The sequence below is a fragment of the Vipera ursinii genome (genome assembly GCF_947247035.1).
Source record: "Vipera ursinii genome assembly, chromosome: 2".
NCBI lineage: Eukaryota > Metazoa > Chordata > Lepidosauria > Squamata > Viperidae > Vipera > Vipera ursinii.
The window spans coordinates 195,143,588-195,171,259 of NC_139513.1; the positions used below are offsets into that span (position 1 = coordinate 195,143,588).

At 39.1% G+C, this 27,672-nt stretch overlaps 2 protein-coding genes across 2 annotated transcripts in view; both read left to right on the forward strand.

Moving 5' to 3' along the window:
• TEX15 (testis expressed 15, meiosis and synapsis associated) overlaps positions 1-7,479 on the forward strand; it is a 45,627-nt gene extending 38,148 nt beyond the window's left edge. The window contains exons 8-9 of the mRNA XM_083355129.1: positions 846-907; positions 5,627-7,479. Coding sequence (XP_083211255.1) covers positions 846-907; positions 5,627-6,683 — 1,119 coding nt within the window. The 3' untranslated portion in view covers positions 6,684-7,479. The remainder of the gene's footprint in view (positions 1-845; positions 908-5,626) is intronic.
• Positions 7,480-12,336: 4,857 nt separating this feature from the next.
• PPP2CB (protein phosphatase 2 catalytic subunit beta) lies at positions 12,337-27,561 on the forward strand. Its single transcript, XM_083355125.1, has 7 exons — positions 12,337-12,706; positions 19,118-19,327; positions 22,333-22,506; positions 23,385-23,474; positions 23,681-23,842; positions 25,039-25,157; positions 26,881-27,561. Exons 1-7 carry the CDS (start codon positions 12,605-12,607, stop codon positions 26,951-26,953), a joined length of 930 nt encoding a protein of 309 aa, XP_083211251.1. The 5' UTR covers positions 12,337-12,604; the 3' UTR covers positions 26,954-27,561.
• Positions 27,562-27,672: the final 111 nt, after the last annotated feature.

The following is a 27,672-nucleotide window of genomic DNA, read 5'->3' on the forward strand; positions in this document are numbered from 1 at the left end:
ATAGCAAATATTTAAAATATTTTAAAGCATACAGTCTACTAGTAAACCTACACACCTTGCCTAAATCCTTGCCTTATATAACTTGAAAATACTGTCTTTTGAGATTATGAGAAATTCTTTCTTAGTTCTATCTCTGATATGCCTTCCAGAGGTATCAAGCTACATCCATATTTTTCAGAATGGCAGTTTTGGAAGTTTGAAGATTGATCCACACTTTTTGTTCCTTTTTTTCTCTCTCAACAATTCTACACATTCCTTGAAATAAGTTATGTGGATTTCTTTGTTTTGACATAACTGATGTTAGACCTACAATTATCGTACTAAGAATGGCTCCCAATAGTCTCTGTGAAGTGAAAAGCTTTGTAGTGGCTTTATTTTCAGTTACATAGGTTTCTTGTTATAATTTATTCCCACTATCTTTTACTGGCTCTATTTGCATCCATATGTCTCATATGCACAGATTTTCTTAACTGCCCTGGCCCTGGAAATAGTACTGCCACCATTCTATACAGACATACTGTATGTTAATATCAATTTCTTACCCTGAATATCTTTCCCAAGGTTGAGACCCTAGAATATATTTTTATTTTATTATTAATTTTATATCAACGCTTCCTTTTACTTATGACACAACTTGGAATTTCCTTAATATCTCCAATTATTACAGCTTTTATATTAAAGAACTTGTTAATTGCTGGGAAGATGCATTATTGCAACTCCAGGAAAAAATGAAAGGTACAAACTTTATTTTGCAACACAAGTAAGCGTATGCAGAGCATTGGTAAAGAAAACAAAAACACATACCATACTTAATTCAGTTTATATTGCTATTTTTAACCTCTTAGGTAGCTGCTTCATTGATGACAACTACCAAGATAGATGAAAAGGAAGCCAAGAGAAACATGAGGTATATATAAGAAGCATAAATATTGATTTAATAGAAAAAACCACCTAATGCATTTGTTTACAACTTTTATTATTTCACTTTTAAACTTCTGTTCAAAAATGTGCTTAGATAAGACTGGGGTCTAACAATACATCAGTAGATTTTTCTTCTTGCTGCAGCCTTTTTCTCTCCACCCCTCATTTGCATGGGAATATAACTTGCCAGTTTGATTGAGGAATGCAGTTTCATTAGTGAAAATTGCATTGTACTAGGAATCTTGCTAGTAGTTCCCAATAAGTTATTTTTATTCCACTTACATATAGTAACATAAATGGATGATTCACAAATATATATGCCAGATGGCTGGAGGAGAAAATAAAGAGAGGTTACTGACATTCTGTGTTAAGACATTCCACCATTTAAAACATACAGCAAGTAGATCTTTCATTTTAAAACTCATTTAGGATTTTTTCCCCCAAATTTTATCATTATTGTGCAACTTTAAATATCCTTTATTTTGGGGGTGACATGTTTAAACGTGGCTAATAGCAAACTTGGCAATATTTATGATTCTCTTTGAATCTAATTTAAAAGCCAGTTCTAGAGCTAAAATAATCTTCAATCCTCTCAATAATGGCTTACACTGCAGAAAATCAATCTGTTTTAACTTCTTGATGGTGTTCACTGACATCAACCATAGTGCTGATATCCCTGAACATTGAGCAATGTCCATTAAAATTTGTGTGATGCCATAAAAAAATAAGCCCCTACGTCTGGACTGATGCTCGCTCATGGTTTGGCTTTTTGAAATCCTCCATGGTTCCATTCCATTTTGTCTCCTTTATCAAATCTAGATGAAGCCTCTGGAATGTAGCCACAAATTTGGAATATGGTATCAGCAATCTGTATCCTTCATCTCTCCTTCTCAGGAGCTTCCAGAGAAGCAGTGGGGAAATTAAATCATTACCTGGAAGCAGTGAAGTATTAGAAAAATGCTTATAAATAAATTAAACCTAATCCTAAAAATGTGTAGGCAATGCTTGGCTGCTGTCTGTCAAGATATTATGTACATGGAGATTCTCAGTCATCCAGGTCTTGGTTTGTCCCAAAGGTGCTTTCAAAAAGGCAATTGGACTTTCTTGATTTTTCCTGAAGACTCAACACTCCAGAGTGTTAACAACTGGCTGACTGCAAACAGTATAAATCCTTTTCATTCCCCACCAGTTAGTTAGAATTGAAGAAGCTTCTTGTATGAGAACTGAAATGTCTTCAAGAAAAATCAAGGAGGTCCAGTTGCCTTTTTGAAAGTACTTTTGGGTCAAGGCATTATGTTATACTGTATGATCATGGAGAAACTAAGTGCCGCCACATGTTTGTTGGACCCGTGTCCCTCCTGGCTAGTCTATGCATCTCGGGAGGTTACACGAGGCTGGCTCCTAGCAGTTATCAATGCCTCACTGAGTGAAGGGTACTTCCCTGCCGCCTTGAAAGAGGCGGTGGTAAGGCCCCTCCTTAAGAAACCTGCATTGGATCCAGCTATTTTAAACAACTTCCGTCCTGTCTCCAACCTTCGCTTTCTTGCGAAGGTCGTTGAGAGCGTGGAGGCACGGCAGCTCCCTTTGGTCCTGGAGGAAGCTGAGTATCTGGATCCGTACCAATCGGGTTTCAGACCCGGGTATAGCACGGAGACGGCATTGGTCGCGCTGGTGAATGATCTCTGGCGGGCCCGAGATAGAGGTTATTCCTCTGTTATTCCTATTAGATCTCTCAGCGGCTTTTGATACCATCGACCACGGTATCTTACTGCGTCGTCTTGAGGGGTTGGGAGTGGGAGGCACCGTTCTGTGGTGGTTCTCCTCCTACCTCTCGGGCCGGTCGCAGACAGTGTTAGCAGGGGGGCAGAGGTCAAGCCCTAGGCCCCTTCGTTGTGGAGTGCCTCAGGGATCGGTGCTCTCGCCCCTCCTGTTCAACATCTATATGAAGCCGCTGGGAGAGATCATCCGTGGCTTCGGGGTGAAATATCATCAATATGCTGATGATACCCAGCTTTTCATCTCCACCCCGAACCAACCCAGTGATGCCCTCGACGTGATGTCCCGTTGCCTGGAAGCGGTACAGATTTGGATGGGAAAGAACAGGCTTCGACTCAACCCGGCCAAGACTGAGTGGCTCTACATCATCTCATTTAGTCCAAGAGGTTCCATCTTTGACTATAGGGGGAGAGATGTTACCTCCCATTGATAGAGCACGCAATCTGGGCGTCCTCCTAGATTCATGACTCAGTTTTGAAGATCATATTGGAGTCGTAGCTAGGGGGGCATTTGCCCAGATTCGCCTAATATACCAATTGCGCCCCTTTCTGGACCGAGATGCCCTACGTACAGTCACCCACGCACTTGTTACCTCCCGTATAGACTACTGTAATGCTCTCTACATGGGGCTGCCCTTGAAGACCACCCGGAGGCTTCAGCTGGTGCAGAGTGCAGCTGCATGGGTAGTGAAGGGAGCACCCTGATACTCCCATATTACACCCCTCCTGCGTGAGCTGCATTGGCTACCGGTTGCCCTCTGGGTGAGATTTAAGGTGCTGGTACTTACCTTTAAAGCCCTACATGGCTTAGGCCCGGGATACTTGCAGGACCATCTGCTGCCGGGAACGAATTCCCATCGCCCAGTACGCTCACACAGAGAAGGCCTCCTCAGGGTACCGTCGGCTAGACAATGTCGGCTGGCGACCCCCAGGGGGAGGGCCTTCTCTGTGGGAGCGCCAGTCCTATGGAATCAGCTCCCCCCTGAGCTTCAGATGGCCCAAAATCTCCAGTCCTTTCGCCGCAGCCTCAAAACACTCCTTTTCCACCTGGCTGACCTGGACTGACAGGCATTTTAATTATATTTACAATTTTTAATTTATTTTTAATTTTTAATTTTAATTTATTGCACAGATGATTTTAATTTTATTTTTATCTTAATTTCTGTACTTATTATATGTTTTGTTGTTAGCCGCCCTGAGTCCTTCGGGAGATAGGGCGGGATATAAATCCCATTAATAGGTGAGGCGGTTCGGGTCTGGATGGGGAGAAACAGGCTTCGTCTCAATCCCGCCAAGACTGAGTGGCTGTGCGTATCGGCGTCCCGGGTTAACCATGTTATTCCACCTCTAATGATGGGGGGTGAGGTGTTACCCCCCGTTGATAGGGCTCGCAACTTGGGCGTCCTCCTGGATTCACGGCTCAATTTTGAAGATCACATAGGAGCCGTGACCAGGGGGGCTTTTGCACAGGTTCGCCTGGTGCGCCAGTTGCGTCCCTATCTGGACCGGGACGCCCTACGCACAGTCACTCATGCGCTTGTGACCTCCCGTTTGGACTACTGTAACGCTCTCTACATGGGGCTGCCCTTGAAGACCACTCGGAGGCTTCAACTGGTGCAGAATGCGGCCGCGCGAGTTGTAATGGGGGTTTCCCGATACTCCCATGTAACACCTCTACTCCGCGAGCTGCATTGGCTTCCGGTTGCCCTCCGGGTGAAATTCAAGGTGCTGGTTATCACCTATAAAGCCCTACATGGCCTGGGTCCGGGATATTTGAGGGAACACTTGCTGCCGGTATCAAACGCCCTTCGCCCAGTGCGCTCCCACAGGGAGGGTCTGCTCAGGGTTCCGCCGGTGAGAGATTGCCGGCGGGTGACACCCAGGGATAGGGCCTTCTCAGTGGGAGCGCCTGCCCTCTGGAACCAGCTGCCGGTGGAGCTGAGGACTGCCCCCGACCTCCGATCATTCCGCCGGGGCCTGAAGACCTGGCTTTTTCAGCTCTCGGGCCCAGACTGAGGAAGAATTTTTAATTTGGGGTTTTTTAACTGACTACAGGGTTAATTTAATACTTTTTAATTTGTTCTTAATTTTTGTATTTTGGATTTTTAATTCCCTGTAAACCGCCCTGAGTCCTCAGGGAATAGGGCGGTATATAAATATAAATAAATAAATAAATAAATAAATAAATAAATAAATAAATAAATAAATAAATAAATAAATAAATAAATAAATAAATAAATATACTGTATGCAGAGTTTATTCTCTTAAGAGCTAGGGTTTCTGCTTGGTTTTATTGTTGAACAATGTGGGTAAGCCAGCAGTGCTGTATTTTGCAGTCTTGGCTACTTTATTATCTTCATGAAAAGAAACAGAACAGGGTGCTGTACAAATAATCTGATCATACTGAAGTTTGTTTACTCTTCTGTTTTCTGTATGGAGTTCTATATTGAGAGAAATTTCAGGATGCAGAATGAAATCTACTGTATTGATCACGGTGTTCCAGTATTGTATATTGATTGCTCTCTTTTTCCACAAACCAGCTCAAGGGAAGTGTTCACACAACTAATTTAAAACGTAATTTGTTTAACATAATGTGTGAATTCAGTCAGTATAGTTTGCTACATGTATGAGTCTTAGATTTTGATATTTATAGTCAATATTTTAAAAAGCTATTTATATAGGCCTGATCTGCAAAACTTTAATGCCTCATTCTGGGTTCATAAATATAAAGACAGCAGTTTTAATGAATTCCAGAAAACCCTACGGTTTTAATGTGTTGTAGTGAATTCTTTTCTTCACAGCACTTCCGAGACATTTGGAGAATTGAGAAGCTGATTTTACGGTGAAGGATATTTTAACATTCCACCCTTTTGATATTGTAAAAATTACTTCAAAGGTTGTAGGAAATTAATCTGATGTTTGTTTTGCAGAGACAATGGAAAGTGTAATTCCTCAGAAGGTGAAGGACCACAATTAAGAACTCCACTGGAAACCCAGTATAGAAACAATAGGAATTTGAGAGAGAGAACACCAATCACATTTTCACAGTTAAAAGCTGCTTATCCCTATGAACATATTCATGCTTCACCAAATACCTCAGAACTCAAATTCAATAATGCAGATGCATTACCGATTCAGCAAAATTTGCAAGATCTAAACAATGTCAAAGAGGGAAGAAAAACCAATCAGAATGCAAAGGAACATGTTGAATATTTTTCTTCCTGTAGTGATATAAATAAATGCATGTCTGTATCTCCAGTGAAAGTTCAGAGATCTGAAGAAGCTATTAGCTCAGTGGAAAAATTAGGTGAAGGTGATTTTCTACTGGCCAGAAAAAATGCACAGCAAAACTTAAAATCAGGTGTTTTTGAAAATTATTCAAATGTAGAGTCTAAGTGCCGCGTAGGCATTAGTTTATCTCTAGACAATAGTGCAAATAACGAAACATCTGAAATTACCAAATACCCATCTCCATATAATTCAGAATCCTCAATGGTGACAGAATTAAATAAATCCATGGAACAGCAAAGTTTCCAGTCCGAACCTCCTTTCAGTGACAATATCCAAAATTGTGGTGAGTGGTCTACTATTAGTCAAAATGAGTATTTTGAGGGAACTTCTATGCACATTTATAGGACTGTCTGTCCTTACTATTCTTGGTACTTCTGTCAAACTAGTAATTCCCACTTAGTAACTCAGACTTATCAAGAATTGAATTCCTATGAAATATATCCATTAAATCCTGCAGTGTCTGCAACTGCATGTATGGTGAATACTGCATACTCCAGTAGGTTTCATACAGAGACCATTAGTCACTTTGGTGTTAGAGAATCGCAAAGTTTTAACATTGCACAGGTCCATCCAATGCATGGGTACTTCAGTTCTATAGCAGCTTATCCATACAGTTATCATCAGCAAACATGGTATGAACAAACTTGGCCTTTGTCACATGCTGTTTTCCCATATCCTTCCAATATTGGTTTGTGAAACAATGCCATTTCAATAACTATGAAATCACCAATATTTCTGGAGGTGATATTTTTGGAATGACAGTTAATGATTGTCAGCATTTTTTTTGTCTGGCAAAGATAAATTCCAGTTAGGTTCAGTTATGACACAGGGATGGCAAATTGGTTTTGAGCTTTTTAGGTTTCTTCTTACACAGTAGCACAGCCATGACTGTATGGAAGAAATAATACCAATAAGTTAAATTTATTTTCTGCCTATCTCGCCATGTGGCTATTCTAGGTGGCTTAACAATAAAAAGGAAGAAATGAAAAGAGTGTAAACAGAAATAAAATAGAACAATAAAATAATCAATGGAAAAAACTGGGTATACAACAGTATGGTAACTAATATATGGTGACAAGGACCATTTCCCAGCAATTATTTCAAAGCCACACAAGCCTTATTTATCAGTCTTCAACTAGGAAGTGCCATTAGATACTTCCAGTTTACTATTCTGAATTCATCTTGCAATGTTAATAAAGCATTTGCAGGGGGGGAAAACTAATTATAGACTTCTTGATTCTTCTGCTACAGTACTTTGCTTTACTTACTTGTGTTTAACCACCTCTCCATAAATCAGAAAAAAGTGCTGATCTGGGAGAGTAGCCTGATAAGTAGTTAAGAGGAAAAAAATATCTACACCCATCATGTTTATTCCATCTCAGTAATACAGGCTTCAAATGCTACATATTTACTAATGTAGCACATATTTCTGCTCTAAAATCAATCCCTGTGTCGCTTTAATGTAAAAGTGATGTAATAAATCACCCTCAACTGCCTGATGAAATTTGTCTCATTTGTTATAAGAAAAATTGCAAATGGACTTTAATTTGCTTAACTAAAATATTAGCCATAGGATGAGCAGATAAACATATAGAAATGAAGGCATTAAGAGTGTTTTACACTGAAATGCTTGCAGAATCGTTGAAGAATTTTGTGTAATACAGATGACAATGTGGAAATTACCAGTATACTTGAAAAGGCAAAACAAAAAGGAAATGATTTAGAAATAGCTGAACCTCAGAGGACATAAAAGATAAACGTATCCCTGCAGAATTTACACTAGTCGTAGGGGGTGAGCTCATCTCTGTTTCTTAAGCCATTGAGCCAGTGCTATTCGAAAATGTTTCCATAATCTTGTGGCCAGCAAGACGTCATGCTGCAATATGAAACATGGAACGTTATCTTCCAACCAAAGTGGTATCTATTTATCTACTTGCATTTACATTCTTTTGAACTACTAGATTGACAGGAGCTGAGGGAAGTGACAGGAGCTCACTCCATCACACAGTGGTAGGACTCAAAGTATAGACCTTTTCCAGTGTCTTTTAAGCCATTATGCCTCCCTTTCAGAAGAGAGAGAAGTAGAATTACACATGGCATGAATTAAATTACAAGTGTGGACCATATTCATTATACAACTGTACAACAGAAAAAAGGTTTGTGAGAATGCAGTGAGAATAAATAACATCACTTAACATATTTTTCCTTTATTTTCAAAGATTTAACAGTGGACATTCTTTTTATTTGGAATTAAATCTTTTTTTATGACAATCTTTCTGTCCAATATTTTGAATAGTCTGTGAAATGCTTACTTAGATCTTTGATGAGACTTGTCAACTATTATTTCAGATAAGACTGCCAGTAAAAACCTTTAAGAGAAAGTCAAACCCATGAATGTTTCATTACCGTATGGTACAAGTGTTGTTGTTGCAAAGTTGTGTCCAACCCATTGCGACCCCATGGACAATGTTACTCCAGGACTTCCTGTCCTCTACCATCTTGAGTCCATTTAAGCTCACGCCTACTGCTTCAGTGGCTCCATCCAGCCACCTCATTCTCTGTCGTCCCCTTCTTCTTTTGCCCTCAACCTTTCCCAACATTAGGTTCTTCTCCAATGAGTCCTTCCTTCTCATTAGGTGGCCAAAGTATTTGAGTTTTAGGTTCAGGATCTGGCCTTCTAAAGAGCAGTCAGGGTTGATCTCCTCTAGGACTGACCGGTTTGATCGCCTTGCAGTCCAAGGGACTCGCAGGAGTCTTCTCCAGCACCATAGTTGAAAGGCCTCAATTCTTTGGCGCTCAGCCTTTCTTATGGTCCAACTTTCACAGCCATACATTGCAACTCTTTGAGCTATGTGGCCTGGACTGAGGGGTTTTAATGATTTTAAATTGTGATTTTGACTTTTTGGGGCTATACTTAATTTAATTTTAATTTTATATTGCATTGTTTTTAAATACTGCCCTGAGACTTTCGGGAATAGGGCAGTATATAAATAAATAAATAATAAATAAATAAACTGGGAAGACCATAGCCTTGACTATACACACTTTTGTTGGCAGGGCGATGTCTCTGCTTTTTAGTGTGCTGTCTAGAGTTGCCATGGCTTTCCTCCCCAGGAGCAAGCGTCTTTTAATTTCTTGGCTGCAGTCCCCGTCTGCAGTGATCTTGGAGCCCAAGAAAATAAAATCTGTCACTACCTCCATTTCTTCCCATCTATTTGCCAGGAATTGAGAGGGCCGGATGCCATGATCTTGGTTTTCTTAATGTTAAGTTTCAAATGGTACAAGTAGTCCATGTATTATCATGGCAACTGGAACAAAATTGCCATTGCTAAGTGATGTATTTGCTAAATAAATAAAACTTCTGATTAGCAAGCCTCTGGCTTGAAACGTTTCAAAGAAAGCTCATGAAACTTGAGTGAGTTATACAAGTAGGTGCTATACATTTTGATCCTGGGCCTGGTATTCAATATTTTCATTAATTACTTGAAGAGGTGCTTATCAAAGTTGTAAATGGCCCCAGACTGGCTGGAATGTGAAATTATCCTAATAAAGTTGTAAGCAACACCGTATTTTTTGTTTGTTTCTGTTTAGGAAAAAGAAATTTGAATGAGCATAGGTTGGAATCAACCTGGTTAAGTACATCTGAAAATTTTTAGTTGATAACAAAAATAATGCAAATCAGCACTGTGGCATTGCTACTAAAAAGCTAAGTTGAGCCTGACTCCTAGTGGCATCGATAATACATTAATGTAGATTTTAGGATAATATTTATTGCTTTCTACCGATGTGTTTTTGAACCAACTGTGTCGACCTAAATCTTTTCTGATGAACTTCTCTCCAAGTATTAATTCACACCCAATTAATTAACAGAGTTTGCAATATGGAAAACATGCTTTAAAATACAAAAGACACTACAATGAATCTTCAGGAGAGGTGGGATGCCTTCAAACAGAATTAGGTGCTGTATGCTGCTTTGCAAATAGCTGAGGAAAGGAGGGAAGCGAAAGGCAAGGGAGAAAAAGAAAGATACGCCCAATTGAATGCAGAATTCCAGAGAATAGCTAGAAGAGATAAGAATGCCTTCTTAAATGAACAGTGCAAAGAAATAGAAGAAAACAATAGAATAGGGAGGACCAGAGATCTTTTCAAGAAAATTGGAGAGATGAAGGGAACGTTCAATGCAAAAATGGGCATGATAAAGGACCAAAATGGCAGGGACCTAACAGAGGCAGAAGAGATTAAGAAGAGATGGCAAAATTACACAGAAGAACTATACAGGAATGAGCTTAATGTCCCTGATAATCACACTGAGGTGGTCACTGACCTAGAGCCAGACATCCTAGAATGTGAAGTGAAGTGGGCCTTAGAAAAGCTGAGCAACAACAAAGCTAGTGGAGGTGACGGTATTCCAGCTGAGCTATTCAAAATCTTAAAAGACGATGCAGTAAAAGTGCTACACTCAATTTGCCAGCAAATTTGGAAAACTCAACAGTGGCCACAGGATTGGAAAAGATCAGTTTACATTCCAATTCCAAAGAAAGGCAGTGCCAAAGAATGTTCAAACTATCGCACCATTGCACTCATTTCTCATGCTAGTAAAGTTATGCTTAAAATCCTACAAGCTAGACTCCAGCAGTATGTGGATCGAGAACTACCAGAAGTACAGGCAGGATTTCGAAGAGGCAGAGGAACCAGAGATTAAATAGCCAACATACGCTGGATCATGGAGAAAGCTAGGGAGTTCCAGAAAAACATCTACTTCTGCTTCATTGACTATGCTAAAGCCTTTGATTGTGTGGATCATAACAAACTGTGGCAAGTTCTTAAAGAGATGGGAGTACCAGAACATCTTATTTGTCTCTTGAGAAACCTATATGCGGGCCAAGAAGCAACAGTGAGAACTGGACACGGAACCACTGATTGGTTCCAAATTGGGAAAGGTGTCCGGCAAGGCTGTATACTGTCGCCTTGCCTATTTAACTTATATGCAGAGCATATCATGAGAAAGGCAGGGCTAGAGGAGTCAAAAGTTGGAATTAAGATTGCTGGAAGAAATATCAACAACCTAAGATATGCAGATGATACCACTCTAATGGCAGAAAGTGAAGAGGAACTGAAGAGTCTCTTGTTGCGAGTGAAGAAGGAGAGTGCAAAAGTTGGGTTGAAACTAAACATTAAGAAAACCAAGATCATGGCATCCGGCCCTCTCAATTCCTGGCAAATAGATGGGGAAGAAGTGGAGGTAGTGACAGACTTTATCTTCCTGGGCTCCAAGATCACTGCAGATGGGGACTGTAGTCAAGAAATTAAAAGACGCTTGCTCCTCGGGAGGAAAGCCATGGCAAATCTAGACAGCACACTAAAAAGCAGAGACATCACCCTGTCAACAAAAGTGCGTATAGTCAAGGCTATGGTCTTCCCAGTTGCAATGTATGGCAGTGAAATTTGGACCATAAGAAAGGCTGAGCGCAAAAGAATTGAGGCCTTTGAACTCTGGTGCTGGAGAAGACTCCTGCGAGTCCCTTGGACTGCAAGGCGATCAAACCGGTCAGTCCTAGAGGAGATCAACCCTGACTGCTCTTTAGAAGGCCAGATCCTGAAGCTAAAACTCAAATACTTTGGCCACCTAATGAGGAGGAAGGACTCACTGGAGAAGAGCCTAATGCTGGGAAAGGTCGAGGGCAAGAGAAGAAGGGGACGACAGAGAATGAGGTGGCTGGATGGAGTCACTGAAGCAGTAGGCGTGAGCTTAAATGGACTCCAGAAGATGGTAGAGGACAGGAAAGCCTGGAGGAACATTGTCCATAGGGTCGCGATGGGTCGGACACGACTTCGCAACTAACAACAACAACAACAACAATGCTGCTAAAACTTGAAAAGAAATTCAGATTTCCTGAGGTCGAGACAAAGCTATTACTTTTACTTTCTATTTCCCCTTTGTTCCTACTGCTATATAATAGGGGTGCTTATGCTTGAGAAACTAGTTGGAAGAACTGCTCGGGTAGCATAGCTGGACCCACTTAATACCTAAATTACTAACAAACCGGCTCTTTTAGCCCGGCCTCCGGTCCCCGAAAAACTTCCCCCCCACGTTTCCTTCTACCGAGCAGGCGGGGCGCTCGGCTCGAAAGTTCTATCGGGGTCTTCAAACTCGGCCCTTTTATGACTCGTGGACTTCAACTCCCAGAATTCCTCAGCCAGGCATGCTGGCTGAGGAATTCTGGGAGTTGAAGTCCACGAGTCATAAAAGGGCCGAGTTTGAAATATCTGCAAGAGTCGAGTCCTCCGGCTCGAAGGGGGCGCTATCACCCTCTTGACGTGAGGCGTAAAGCGGAAGAGCGCAGTGCTCGTGATGGTCGCCGTCCGCCATTACACGGTGCCGGAGAAAGAAGGAGGGAGGCCTAGGCTCTCGCGCGCCCTGTGGAGACGGGCGGTTGGGCATCTGCCCGTTGGTCCCTCCCCTTTTTCCTTCCTTCCGCGCGACGGCGACGGCTTTTCCCTTCCCCTCCGTCTTCCTCTTGCTGCTTTTGGGCCTCCTCTAGGCACCGCCGCCCTGGCTTCGCCGCCGAGCGCTCTCTCGCCTCAAAACTGAGCTGGCGGCAGGCGGCCCGGCCGGCATGGAGGACAAGAGCTTTACCAAGGATTTGGACCAATGGATCGAGCAGCTGAACGAGTGCAAGCAGCTGAGCGAGAGCCAAGTTCGGACCCTTTGCGAGAAGGTGGGGAACGTGGAACGCGGAAACGGGCCCCGGGGTGGGGGGTTCCGCTCCGCTCTGGACCCTCGCTCGCGGCCGTCCGAAAAACGACGTCTGTGGGAGCAAGGGAAGGGGTGGGGGGGTGGAAACAGGCTGATGAGAATTACTTCACAAAAGGCGTTGGTTGGTTTCTGCCTGCTAGTAACCTTAAGGGTATTGTAGAACAGGCTGCCGAGAGCCAAGGCAACGTAACCAAGATGGAGAGAAGGTTCAGAACTCTTACGATTTTATCAAGAAAGGTTTTGCCTACGTGACAGAAATAGAAAACTTAAAAGAATCATTCTCAGACGGCACTTTCTTTCTTTCTTTATTTTATTTTTATTTATTTATTTATTTATTAATTATGGGACTGATATGGCCGCCCTATCTCCCAGAGGACTCAGGGCGGCTAACAACATTTATTTATTTTATTTTTATTTATTTATTTATTTATTATGGGACTTATATGGCCGCCCTATCTCCCAAAGGACTCAGGGCGGCTAACAACATTTATTTATTTATTTTTTTATTTATTTATTATGGGACTTATATGGCCGCCCTATCTCCCAGAGGACTCAGGGCGGCTAACAACATTTATTTATTTTATTTTTATTTATTTATTTATTTATTATGGGACTGATATGGCCGCCCTATCTCCCAGAGGACTCAGGGCGGCTAACAACATTTATTTATTTTATTTTTATTTATTTATTTATTTATTATGGGACTGATATGGCCGCCCTATCTCCCAGAGGACTCAGGGCGGCTAACAACATTTATTTATTTTATTTTTATTTATTTATTTATTTATTATGGGACTGATATGGCCGCCCTATCTCCCAGAGGACTCAGGGCGGCTAATAACAACAATAAAAAAACCAACAGTACAAGTTAAGAAAAAAATTAAATAACAGCCCCAAATATTAATTACACAGTTAAAATTAAAACTTTTAAAAACCCATCATTAATCCAGGTCAGCCTATTTTATTGGATTTGTATACCGCCCTATTCCCGTAGGACACTCAGGGCGGTTTACAGGGCAGTTAAAACCATGAATACAAAAAAATTAAAACAAATAAAACAATTAAATTAAATTCAAGCCCCAAGAGTAAATCTAAAACCCAGTTAAATTAACAACCCCACAGTCTGGACTTTATCCTCTGCTTTTAATGTAAAAAAAAAAATTATGCGCGCATTGTAGCCCTTTGCCCTCCCGAGAACATTTTGTGTCCCTTATTGTTCTCAGAATCTTAGTTTCTGAGATTTTGTCTGTGATCAGCAAAAATTGACATGGGGGGGGTCTTTAACATTTCTGTTTTGCCAGTTGACAGGTATGAATGGAGAGTCAAGGTCAGGCAGGATGAAATTGATTGAAAAATCGTGGAATGATCTCTTGTGACCCGTGGTATAGAAGACAAAATGAATTTAAAAAATGAGTGGGATAAATTCCCCCAAAGGCAGCTCTTCAAAATGTCATTTGTCTACTCTCACTTTTTATTTCTGATTTATAAACAGACCTGACATTTGTTGAAGGAGGATAAATGGAACACTCTCATGGGACTTCCTGCACCATAATAAAATAATTAAGTTTAATTAAGAGTTTAACATTATTTTAATTAAATATGGAGTTGGAAAACAGCTTATGAAAAGATAATGATAATGCCTCTAGATTATTTCCCTTTATTTTTTCTTGCATATATTTAAAACACTGAAGATTCACAGATTGTAATTTGTTTAAACACACAATTTTTATTTACACAAACTTTGAACACCATTGTACATGTTATATTTATATTATATTTATATTTTAGAGCTACTAAAAGATTAACAGGGTACAGTGGTTGTGTACTTGGTGCCAATTGATGATTCAGTCATCTTCATTTGTGTAACATTCCTATCTAACATCAAGATGAGGCATATGTAGGATCCAGTGCATTTGAAAAAAAAATATTCAAAATTATGCTCCTTTTAGTTGCCAATGGTAAATAAAATTGGTTTTACTGAAACATCAACTACAAGGAGTCCTTGACTTATGACCACAGTTGAGTACAATTTCTGTTGTCCAGTGAGACATTTGTAAAGTGAGTTTTGTCCCATTTTCTGACTTTTCTTGCCACAATTGTTAAGTGAATCACTGCAGTTGATAAGTTAGTAACATGGTTCCCCGTTGACTTTGCTTATCAGAAGGTGATCACAGGACTCCGGGACACTGCAGCTGTCATAAGTATGAGTCAGTTGCCAAGAGTCTGAATTTTGATCACATGATCGTGGGGATACTGCAAAGGTCATAACTGAAAATCATAAGTCACATTTTTCAGTGCTGTTGTAACTTTGAACAATCACTAACAAACTGTTGTAAGTCAAGGACTAGCTGTAATGTGGCTTTCTCTTTAGGTTATTTCACTTAAAGAACTTTCAACAAAAAGTGCTGAAGTACAGTAGATCCTTATATGCACATATGTACTTTTCTCATATGTGGCACATGAGATTAAAACATACACATGTTTAAACTAATAGGGTTCTCACTAAATTTGAACATAAATAGGCAGTCTGGTTTATGATTTTTTTAGGCAGATCAGAATCAAAATATTTATTTTATTTATTTTTATTTATTTATACACTAAATTTCTTAAGAGATTCCTGAGCTGAGTTGTAGTTTGGGCATGTATTTAGTTTAGAAGTGATGAAAGCTTTGGATTTCTTAATATTTTTATTAAAGGTAGTAGACATGTGATACTACAGCTACATTGTTTTTTCCCCAACTTCTATATACATATAGTTGATTAAAATTGCTTGAAGAGATTCCTTTTTGGTTAAGGTACCAATTCTTCAAAAAGGTGTCCTAATCCTGTTTTACAACAACCACAGTCTGTTATTGTCATCATCTGGCTTTAAAAAAGCTCCTTATGCCCAGAGGGTGGCATTGACTGTCCCTAGGACATTAAGGGACGCGGTGGCTCAGTGGGTTAGGACGCTGAGCTTGTCGATCAGAAGGTCGGCAGTTTGGCAGGTCGAATCCCGAGTGCTGCGTAACAGAGTGAGCACCTGTTACTCGTCCCAGCTTCTGCCAACCTAGCAGTTCAAAAGCACGTAAAAATGCAAGTAGAAAAATAGGGACCACTACGGTGAGAAGGTAACAGCGTACTGTGCACCTCTGGCGTCTAGTCATGCCGGCCACATGACCACGGAGACGTCCTCGGACAAGCGCTGGCTCTTCGGCTTTGAAACGGAGATGAGCACCGGCCCCTAGAGTTGGAAACGACTAGCACGCATGTGCGGGGGAACCTTTACCTTTACCTTCAGGACTTTATAGACCACCTATTTCTGCAGGAGCCTCTGCTCTAAGAGGCTTAAAACTGAAATGAAACATAATTTATATATGGGCTCAAGCCATATGAAATAATGGTATTCTCACTATTAAATGTAAAAATATTTTGAAGTTGGTAGTCGCTAGTTTGAGTCTTAGGTAGTCCTTGTTTTACAATCAGATGCTTAGCTGCCGTTCAAAGTTCCAACCGACTTTTAAAAAAAATTAACTTATGACCTGTTGAAGTTATGATTGCCACACCACCACCACCACCACCACACTCACATGGCATTTTGGGCGCTTAGCAACTGGAGGAATTTACAGCTGATTGCAATGTCACATGATGGTGTTTTATAATGGTGTTCCCCCCCCTCCCCTCCCCGTGAAAAAAGGCTATTGGATAAGCTGCATTTGGACTTATGACCACATGATTTGTTTAACTTACAAATTCCAGGGTCAGTTGTGGGCATAAGTCAAGATTACCTATATAAATGCAGCAGTTGTTAATTTGCTCCCAAAGAAGGAATGAACATGAACCAGTAATAGTTGATATACTGTAGAAACATGTAGACTTTCAAGTTATGCAGATTGAGTTCTGTGTAATTTAAAGTTTTATGTATTTCCATCTAAATCTGGTTGGGCCAATATTTGACATTCCTTTATTTTTTTTTCTATCTGCTTTCTCTTTGCAATATTGGAACAGCATTTTTTAGCCATTTCTAGCAGTAACCAAAAGTGCTACTGGTACAGGCTAACAATATTAACATGATGTCTTTATCAACTCTGTTAATGAGATTAAATTTCACATATACTATCAACTTTAAAGAATTATTTTCAGACTGTGACATCAGTATAAAATGCGTTTATTTAATATTTTAAGATTATTCAGTATTATTGAAATGGTACTTTGCATACTTTGACCCAGGGATCTCCAATTTTACAACATTAAAAGCATAATCGGTCACAACATATTCATTCATCAGAAGTTAAATAGGTGAAGTAATAATACATTATCAGCCTCTCTAACATTTGAGGATGCTCTGTACCACCATACTTTACTTCTGTCTCTTATTGGGACAGGTAGATATATTCCAAACAGCTTTGGGTGTATGCTCCTATTTTTATTTTCTAACAATATTTTTACCCAGAAGCAATGTTGGAAATAATTTGTGCTTAAGAGTATATGCAAAGAGTTGCATATATTATTTGTGTATGTATGCATTTTGAAAATAAGCAACCTAAACAACAACCACAGCTCCCTAAAATCAGTTAACAAAGTATCAGTAGATTTATCCAAGGCCACATAGGCATCTCTATATACTGATACAGTTACCATAACAAATATGCCTGCAGTGTGTGAGTAAAAGTCATGTAGCATGGATCCTAATTACCAATGATAGGGCAAAAAGATGTATAGTTTTATCTTAGACTACTGTCTTTCATAAAGGCCACAGCACTGGAAAAGTGACTTAGGACTGTTTTTCACACTTACAACTGTTGCAGCATCCCCGTGATCATGTGATCAAAATTTGGACACTTGGCAACTGGCGTGTATGTATGATGGTTGCAATGTCCCGAGGTCACATGATCACTTTTAGTGACCTCGGGACAAGCAAAGTTAATGAAGCAAGATTCATTTGACTGTGTTACTAACTTAACAATTGCAGTAATTCAGTTAATGACTGTGGCAAGAAAGATCGTAAAATTGAGCAAAACTCAGTTAACAACAAAATTTCCTTAGCAATGGAAATTTTGGGCTCCATTGTGATTGTAAGTCAATGACTACCTGCATTGTGGAAGGATTGAGAACTGAATGAAATTCCTTCTGGTATACTCTGTTGCAAAACTATTTCAGCATAGCCCTGGGAATTAGCAGAGTAAACAAAAATTGTTATTTAAAAATTTGTTTCAATTAAATTGATTTTTTTATTTTAAATTGGCTTTTATCTTTAAAAATTATTAGTAGCTTGGCATATTTCTCATTCTAAACATAGATGTATTTTGACATAGATACTTCCTGCTTACATAGAGTTCCTTGCTAATCACATAGGTATTCATTTCAGATTTCCAGTCATAAATTTCAGAGATGGAGGAGAGAACCAGTTTCACAATAAATAGTTATTAGTATTGTTGGGAAAAATGTTTCTATTTAATTTGTAGAAATCATTAGCTAAGCACTAGAACAGAGTTCTGAATTGTGAAAATAATTTTTTACAATTTTATGTCTAATGACATAAAAACAATGCTTTCATCATTTAATATTAATTATTAAAAATCCTCTAAGACCTAATAATAAAATTTTGATATAATAAAGTGACTATTTTCCAATGAGAATTGGTACATTACTTCACATGCAAATAAACTTAATATTTAAGATTTATTCAACAGAACCTTATTGTACTACTGTCATTTTGTCCCATTTCTAATATGTGTAATATATACTTTTTTCTAAACTAAGAAAAAGAAAAATTACAGGCAGTGTAATGGTAACTTTAGATATTACGGTACACTCATTTAAGTAATGTGTAGATTTATAAATCATTAGATTTATAAATCATAATTTTCAAATCCAGTGATCCAGTCCGCTCTGGATTTTATTGCTGGCAAATGATTTGCTTGGGAGAAAAAAAGTTCTAATTCCTAAAAACTAGTATCTTTTAAAAGTTACCATTGGTAAAAAAAAAGAAGGTAGAAAAAACAACAGTGTTGTAGTTAGTGTTTAATTTTTTGGTGCCTTCAGTTTTTTAGCCTGTTGCTGATGAAATACAGGTTTGTATATACTGTGCATTTATAATTAAAACCTTCCCTGAGTTTTTAAAATATACATTGACTTTCATTCTCCTAATTTTATTACACTATCTTAATTGCCAGTTACAGGTAAGAAAAATGAAATTGGAAAGAGATGAGTGGGTGAGCAAAATTATGAGTATAGTTAACGTTGAACAGGATTTTGAATTTCTGTAACATGAATTCACAGAAATATCCTAACATTTCCCTTAGGAATTTTTCTTGAAGTTTGTTTAATTTATTTGTAAATCTAGGCAGGTTTCCCAGATGATCAGCTGTTTGTCTGTTTTTTCCCTTGTTAGGCAAAAGAGATACTAACAAAAGAATCAAATGTTCAGGAGGTTCGTTGCCCTGTCACAGTGTGTGGGGATGTCCATGGGCAATTCCACGATCTTATGGAGCTTTTTAGAATTGGTGGGAAATCGCCAGATACAAACTATCTATTCATGGGAGATTATGTTGACAGAGGCTATTACTCAGTGGAAACTGTGACTCTTCTTGTGGCATTAAAGGTGAGTTTGTAAAACTGAAGCCTATTTGTAGTGTATTTTTAAAACTGGGATTTTTAGTATCTATTATAATGTAATAATAATAATAATAATAAAAATAGAGTTGGAAGGGACCTTGGAGGTCTTCTACTCCAGTTCCCTGTTCAGGCAGGAAACCCTATACCATTTCAGACAAATGGTTGTCCAGTCTCCTCTTAAAAACTTCCAGTGTTGGAGCATTCACAACTTTTGGAGGCAGGTTGTCCCATTGATTAATTGTTCTGTCAGGAAATTTCTCCTTAGTTCTAGGTTGCTTCTGTCTTTGGTTAATTTCCATCTGTTGCTCCTTGTCTTACCTTCACATGCTTTGGAGAATGGCTTGACTCTTCTTTATGGCAACCCCTGAGATATTGGAACACTGCTATCATGTCACCCCTAGTCCTTCTCTTCATTAAACTAAACATACTCAATTCCATAGGGTACAGGCAGGATTTCGAAGAGGCAGAGGAACTAGAGATCAAATTGCTAACATACGCTGGATCATGGAGAAAGCTAGAGAGTTCCAGAAAAACATCTACTTCTGCTTCATTGACTATGCTAAAGCCTTTGATTGTGTGGATCATAACAAACTCTGGCAAGTCCTTAAAGAGATGGGCATACCAGACCATCTTATTTGTCTCTTGAGAAATCTATATGCGGGCCAAGAAGCAACAGTGAGAACTGGACACGGAACCACTGATTGGTTCAAAATTGGGAAAGGAGTCCGGCAAGGCTGTATACTGTCGCCTTGCCTATTTAACTTATATGCAGAGCACATCATGAGAAAGGCAGGGCTAGATGAATCAAAAGTTGGAATTAAGATTGCCGGAAGAAACATCAACAACCTAAGATATGCAGATGATACCACTCTAATGGCAGAAAGTGAAGAAGAACTAAAGAGCCTCTTGTTGCGGGTGAAGAAGGAGAGTGCAAAACTTGGGTTGAAACTAAACATTAAGAAAACCAAGATCATGGCATCTGGCCCTCTCAATTCCTGGCAAATAGATGGGGAAGAAATGGAGGTAGTGACAGATTTTATTTTCCTGGGCTCCAAGATCACTGCAGATGGGGACTGTAGCCAAGAAATTAAAAGACGCTTGCTCCTGGGGAAGAAAGCCATGGCAAATCTAGGCAGCACACTAAAAAGCAGAGACATCACCCTGTCAACAAAAGTGCGTATAGTCAAGGCTATGGTCTTCCCAGTTGCAATGTATGGCAGTGAAAGCTGGACCATAAGAAAGGCTGAGCGCCAAAGAATTGAAGCCTTTGAGCTATGGTGCTGGAGAAGACTCCTGCGAGTTCCTTGGACTGCAAGGCGATCAAACCGGTCAGTCCTAGAGGAGATCAACCCTGACTGCTCTTTACAAGGCCAGATCCTGAAGCTAAAACTCAAATACTTTGGCCACCTAATGAGAAGGAAGGACTCATTGGAGAAGAGCCTAATGCTGGGAAAGATTGAGGGCAAGAGAAGAAAGGGACGACAGAGAATGAGGTGGCTGGATGGAGTCATTGAAGCAGTAGGCGTGAGCTTAAATGGACTCCAGAAGATGGTAGAGGACAGGAAGGCCTGGAGGAACATTGTCCATAGGGTCGCGATGGGTCGGACACGACTTCGCAACTAACAACAACAACAACTCAATTCCAGCCACTGTTCTTTATATGTTTTAGCCTCCAGTCCCCTAGTCATCTTTGTTGCTCTTCTCTTCACTCTTTCTAGAGTTTCAACATCTTTTTTACATCATGGTGACCAAATCTGGATGCAGTATTTGAAGTGTGGCCTTACCAAGATGTTATAAATAGGTATTAGAACTTCACGTGATCTTGATTCTATCCCTCTGTTAATGCAGCCTAGCACTGTGTTGGCTTTTTTGGCAGCTGCAGCACATTGGCTCATATTTAAGTGATTGTCCACTAGGACTCCAAGATCCCTCTCACAGTTACTACTATTGAGCAAAGCACCATCTATACTGTACCTGTGCACTTGGTTTTTCTTGCCTAAATGTAGAACCTTACTTTTTTCACCATTGAATTTCATTTTGTTAGATAGCGCCCAGTGTTTGAGTCTGTCAAGATCCTTCTGTATCTTAAACCTACCTTCTGGAGTGTTGGCTATTCCTGCCAGCTTGGTGTCGCCTGCAAATTTGATGAGTTCCCCATCTATCCCCTCATCCAAATCATTGATGAAGATATTGAAGAGCACTGGGCCCAGAACAGAGCCCTGGGGCACCCCACTACACACTTCCCTCCATGTAGATGCAGTTCCATTGAGGACCACACATTGAGTATGGGCAGTCAGCCAGCTACGAATCCATCTGATGGTGATGCTATCTAACCCACATTTTTCTATCTTATCAAGTAGTAGCTTGTGGTCTATTTATCAAATGCCTTACTGAAGTCCAAGTAAATTATATCCACAGCATTCCTCTGGTCCACTACTTTTGTCACCTGGTCAAAGAATGCAATAAGATTTGTCTGGCATGATCTGTTTTTAACAAACCCATGTTGGCTTTTGGTAATGACTTTGTTTGCCTCTAGCAGTTTGCTGATTCATTGCTTGATTATCTTTTCCAGAATCTTCCCAGGTATTAAGGTTAGGCTGATAAGTCTGTAGTTTCCTGGATCCATTTTTTTCCTTTTTTGAAGATGGGAACTACATCACCTCTTTTCCAATCCTCCGATAGTTTCCCAGTGCTCCAGGATCTTTGAAAGATATAGTTCAGTGGTTCTGAGATCACATCTGCCAGTTCCTTCAGAACCTTGGGGTGTAGTCCATCTGGTCCTGGTGATTTGAACTCATCTAGGGTGGGAAAGTGCTCACTTATCATTTTCTTGGCTATCTTAATTTATGTTTCTAATCTGTTTTTTATGGTACTCTTTTTGATAGTTTGGACTATCAGATTATGTACAAAGGCATAAGCGTGCAACATGGAGAAAAATAATGTAACCAATTATATGGATGATTACAATGTCTATTCGTTTTCTGTAATTAGGTGCGCTACCCAGAACGGATTACAATTCTGAGAGGCAACCATGAAAGCAGACAAATTACACAAGTATATGGATTTTATGATGAATGTCTGCGGAAATATGGAAATGCCAATGTTTGGAAATATTTCACAGATCTATTTGATTATCTTCCTCTTACAGCTCTAGTAGATGGGCAAGTAAGTAACGTTATGCAACAATATGGTCTCATTAGGTTTCATTAAATGAAGATTGATCATTTGATAAAAATATAATTTACATATTTATATTTGAATAATAAATGAGTACTTTTTTGTTGTCTTTTTTGTTACTCTTGGAAGTCTTTCTTTAGAATGATGCAGATGTGTGAAAGTGTAATAATTGTCTAATGGTAATATAATTGCCTGATGCTGCGCCTCAGATCTCACATCCTCAATTCATGTTATTACATGAAAATGTCCATATTTATTCACAATACATTTATCCATAATAAAGAGTAAACATTCAGAAGACCCTATGACTAGATCACAGGTGACAAACTCACCATGTGACGTGACGCGACATATCACAACTTTTGGCATTGCCAGCAATGGGATGGCATTGCGGCTTCGGTATGATAAAACCGGCCCACGGGCCGGCAGTTTGACACCCCTGCTTTAGATAGATATAAGTTTTAAAATATTAATCTAAAATGTGCTAATAGAGTAGCTTAAAGTTTTGAATACCCAGGAAGATCAGAAGCTGTACTAATTTTAACTATACCTTATTGTTGTGTTTAAACTGAACAGTTGTTAAATGTAATGGTGGTTAGAGAAAAAAAGTCAAATTTCAAAGACAGTGTCTACTAAGCTAAGCTACAATTATCCACTGTCAGTTAATATCTTGACATTAAGATTTAGATAATCCAAACCAAAGTAAAAATTGCCAACATCTTCCATATTGGTATGCTAGGAAGAAGGAAGGCTGCTTAGTTCAGTGGCCTTAAAAATCAATCAAGAAATAAAAGGTTTAAGGTAGACCCTGCCTGCATATGTATAGCTTTAAAGAAGTTAAATCTTTCCATCTTTTCTCTTATTAGATCTTCTGCCTCCATGGAGGTCTTTCTCCTTCTATAGATACACTGGATCATATTAGAGCACTTGATCGTTTGCAGGAAGTTCCACATGAGGTAATATTATTGAAAATGACTTACATTTTTATGGAGATTATGGTATTTTTCATATTGTTGAAGAACTTAAATTGTAGAATGTTAAAGCAAATTATCAAATTTTTAGAATTGAAGACACTAAAATTAATATAGAAGCAGCTGCTACTGTTCCCAAATATTGGAGTTATATACACATGTACAAACTATTTTTTCCCATTTTTAAATAGGGTCCAATGTGTGATCTGTTATGGTCAGATCCAGATGATCGTGGTGGCTGGGGGATTTCTCCACGTGGTGCAGGCTATACATTTGGTCAAGATATTTCTGAAACATTTAACCATGCCAATGGACTTACATTGGTGTCTCGGGCTCATCAACTTGTAATGGAGGTAAAATTATATTGTACCAATCAATTGAGGATTCAAAGTGCCTTATCTTTGGGCAAAAAGATAAGGACCCAGATTGTTGGGGGCAATTAAGCTGACTTTGTAATAATGCCGCTTGGGGTGTGTGTGAAAGCCCTAATAAGCAGACATATACATAGAATGAAGGCTACTGCTAAGCTTGTAAGCCGCCCTGAGTCTTCGGAGAAGGGTGGGATATAAATGGAATTTTTTAAAAAAAGTTTATACAAAGGTTGTCTATGGAGATTCTCGAGTCATCCAGGTCACGTTTGTCCCAAAGGTGCTTTTTCAGGAGGCAACTGGACTTTGTTTTTCTTTGAAGACGTTTTGCTTCTCATCCAAGAAGCTTCTTCGGCTCTGACTAGATGGTGGGGAAGTACAGTTTATATGAAGGAAGTACAGTTATGTAAATCTGAAATGGCAAAGGTGTTTCAGATCTGGCACAATTGCACTAGCTGTATCTCTCAGCAATCATGCTTTTTCTTAGTCGTGTATGATACTCATGCATTCCCAAGTAAATACTTGTCACAGCAGTTATACTGTATTATTGTCTCTTTAACGTCTCCTGAACCAAAATGCATTTTTTGTAGTACCATGTCTGGCTATGCAAAAATCATGGAAAGATTTAACTTCTTTAAAGTTCTGCTGACTGGTACAGTGAACATACAAATCTCATTGGAAGTATTTATCTGCCTTTGAATCAGAATATCACAACTTAGTATATATAGTAGTATAATTGTTTTTTTCCAGTAGGTTAAAGATCAATATAATATGTATATGGGCAAATTTCAACTAAAACATTAATCCAGACTCCTCTTTTTTAAATTCATTCATCAGTCACTCCTGTAATATCTCTGCAATTATAAGTAGCTTTATATTTTACCAATCGTAATGGCATAACTTTTAAATGAGTGGAGCATTTTTGTAAAAGATGAATGTGTTTAGTGCTTCGCAATACAAACCTAGGTCAAAGGTTTATGATATTAATGATCTAAAGAAAATATTTTAAAGAATTTTGTGGAAAACATGTACAATTATAAAATTTTTATCTCAGAGTGCATTGTTAATGTTTCACATTTCAGTAAAACATATTTGGAAAAGATAAAGCAAGGCATTTATTGGATCTGTCTTAGTTAAGTCATGTATCTTGTTTTATTGAAACTATTTTTCTCCCATTACAGGGCTACAACTGGTGCCATGATCGAAATGTAGTCACTATTTTCAGTGCACCTAATTACTGTTACCGTTGTGGAAATCAGGCTGCTATCATGGAACTAGATGATACTTTAAAATATTCCTTGTAAGAACCTTCAGTTTTAACAAAATATATTTTAGCAAAAAAATAAGACTAAAATTAACCCAATAGGTTATAATTTTGCAACAGAAAAATCAAACCAAATGAACTAAGGTAAATACTATGCAAATTTAGCACAGGATGTGTACAAATAGTTACTAGGTTAACTAAACTGGTTGAACACGTTATGCAAACAAGAGTTTGTGAAAGACATGATTTGAGAACACATGAATTGAAATTTGCTGGTGTTTTCGCATAGATTGCCGGCGGGTAACACCCAGGGGTAGGGCCTTCTCAGTGGGCGTGCCTGCCCTTTGGAACCAGCTGCCCGCGGAGCTTAGGTCTGCCCCCGACCTCCGTTCATTCCGCCCTCCGTTCATTCCGCCGGGACCTGAAGACCTGGCTCTTCGAGCTCTCTGGCCCAGGCTGAGAATTTTTTAATTTTTAATTTTAACTGGGTTTTTATTTTTTCTCGGTTTCATTTAATCTTTTTTAATTTGTTTTAACTTTTGTATTGATTTTCTTTTAAATACCCTGTAAACCGCCCTGAGTCCTTCGGGAAAGGGCGGTATATAAATCTAAATAAATAAATAAATAAATAGTTTTGATTAGGCAAGACCACCATTTAAAAATAGGATTCACTAGAACAGGGGTAGGCAACCTTGGCTCTTTTATGACTCGTGGACTTCAACTCCCAGAATTCCTGAGCCAGCATAGCTGTCCACGAGTCATAAAAGAGCCGAGGTTGCCTACCCCTGCACTAGAACTTAAAGTAACAGAATTGGAACAGACCTTGGAGTTCTAGTCCAAACCCCCTGCTTGAGCAGGAAACCTTATACCATCTGGGTAAGTGGTTGTCCAGTCTCTTCTTAAAAGCTTCCAGTGATGGAGCACCCACAATTTCTGAAGGCAAGCCATTCTACTGATTAATTGATCTCACTGTCAGGAAATCTCTACTTAATTCTTAGTTCTAGGTTGGATCTGTTTGATATTCTAATTTTAGAGTTTTATAAAAAGTCATTTAAATCTTTTTAAATTGTACCTTTTGTTTCAGTTCATGCAAAATATTTTCTTACGCTTGTATTACAAATCAAACCTTCTCTTAATGCACGGTATTTAGTATTTAGTCCTGTTATAAGTAGTTCAAAACATAGAAGGATAGAGATCCTGAAAATAAGCTGTATGTGTCCTGTGCCCACAACATCCTAAGCGCAGGTAAAATAGCTGGATTTCAGCGTTCCCCCCCCCCCCCCAAGGATCTGGGTCGGGTCTTCAAACTTGGCCCTCAGCATGCGTGGCTGAGGAATTATGGGAGTTGAAGTCCACAAGTCATCAAAGGGCCAAGTTTGAAGACCGCTGATCTAGGTGATTTTAAGTTTGGAATGGGAAATGCTTGTCTGAGCTGCCAGTTGTTGCCAATCCACCCTTAAACACCCTGTCTGCTCGAAACCTGATAGAAATGTATCAGATGTCATTTTTACTTGTTGGCTTCTGGCACTCCTCCAGAGGACTCCTCCTTCTCAAACACTGCTTGTTTGTGGTAAAGCATCTTTTTACTCAAAACAACCCCTTTCTTAAAACCTATTTTGACTTGATTATATGCATATAGATTACATAAATATAACATCAATATTAATATCCCTTAAAAGTTGAGAATCACATATAAACAAGTTTATACGTTCATAATCAGTTAAAAGTAAAGGAAGTGGGTTTTTTTTTCTTTCCACAGCCTTCAGTTTGATCCAGCACCTCGCCGCGGAGAGCCTCATGTTACTCGGCGTACCCCAGACTACTTCCTATAAACATCTCAGCCTGGCCTTCAGCAGTACTAGTATACTTGGCTTTTTTTTAAAAGCAACAATTTATTTGATAAGTTGAGGTCTGTCTCAGCCTAAAGCCTCTTTATGGACCAAACTGTGCCAGAATGAGGATGAGCAGTTTTGAGCACAACGTAAGACTGACTTCACACACTAAACCTTTTATCAGTCAATCCAACAGCCAGTTTGCCTGCTGTAACTGTAGTAACTGGACTGTTCAGAGAGAAGAGGTAATTAATTTCTCCCTTTCTTGCTTATATGTACATTTTAGTTGTAGTGTTCAACTGGCATGTATTAACATTTTGAAGTTTAATGAAAATGTACAAACTAATGTCCCTCTTAAGCCTATTGCCCTCTATTTTATTGACATAAGTAACTTAACTGGAGAAAAGAAATCTCTCGGGAGTATATTGTCATAAGCTTTCTTTCCATTTAAACTAGGTTACTGTTCTGTGTTGATCCCTTTTTTCTGTATATTTGTCATGAAAGTGCTTGCATCTTATTGATGTATTTGAACAAATAAATCTGCAGATCATTATTCCAAACAGATGGATATGCTGAAATGGAATAATTTATCTGTTTGTATTTCTCTTCAGCATGCACACAAATAATTATCTGCTTTGTTGCATAAGATAGATCAGGCGATAGATTGTGATTGGAAATTGAAAGAACTTGGCCTGATATTACCAGGTGAAGTCTGTATG

Coding starts and splice junctions, on each gene's coding strand:
- PPP2CB (XM_083355125.1), top strand. CDS start 12,605: ATGGAGGACAAGAGCTTTACCAAGGATTTGGACCAATGGATCGAGCAG. Junction 22,507..23,384: donor CAGCTCTAGTAGATGGGCAA/GTAAGTAACGTT, acceptor TTCTCTTATTAG/ATCTTCTGCCTCCATGGAGG. Junction 23,475..23,680: donor TGCAGGAAGTTCCACATGAG/GTAATATTATTG, acceptor ATTTTTAAATAG/GGTCCAATGTGTGATCTGTT.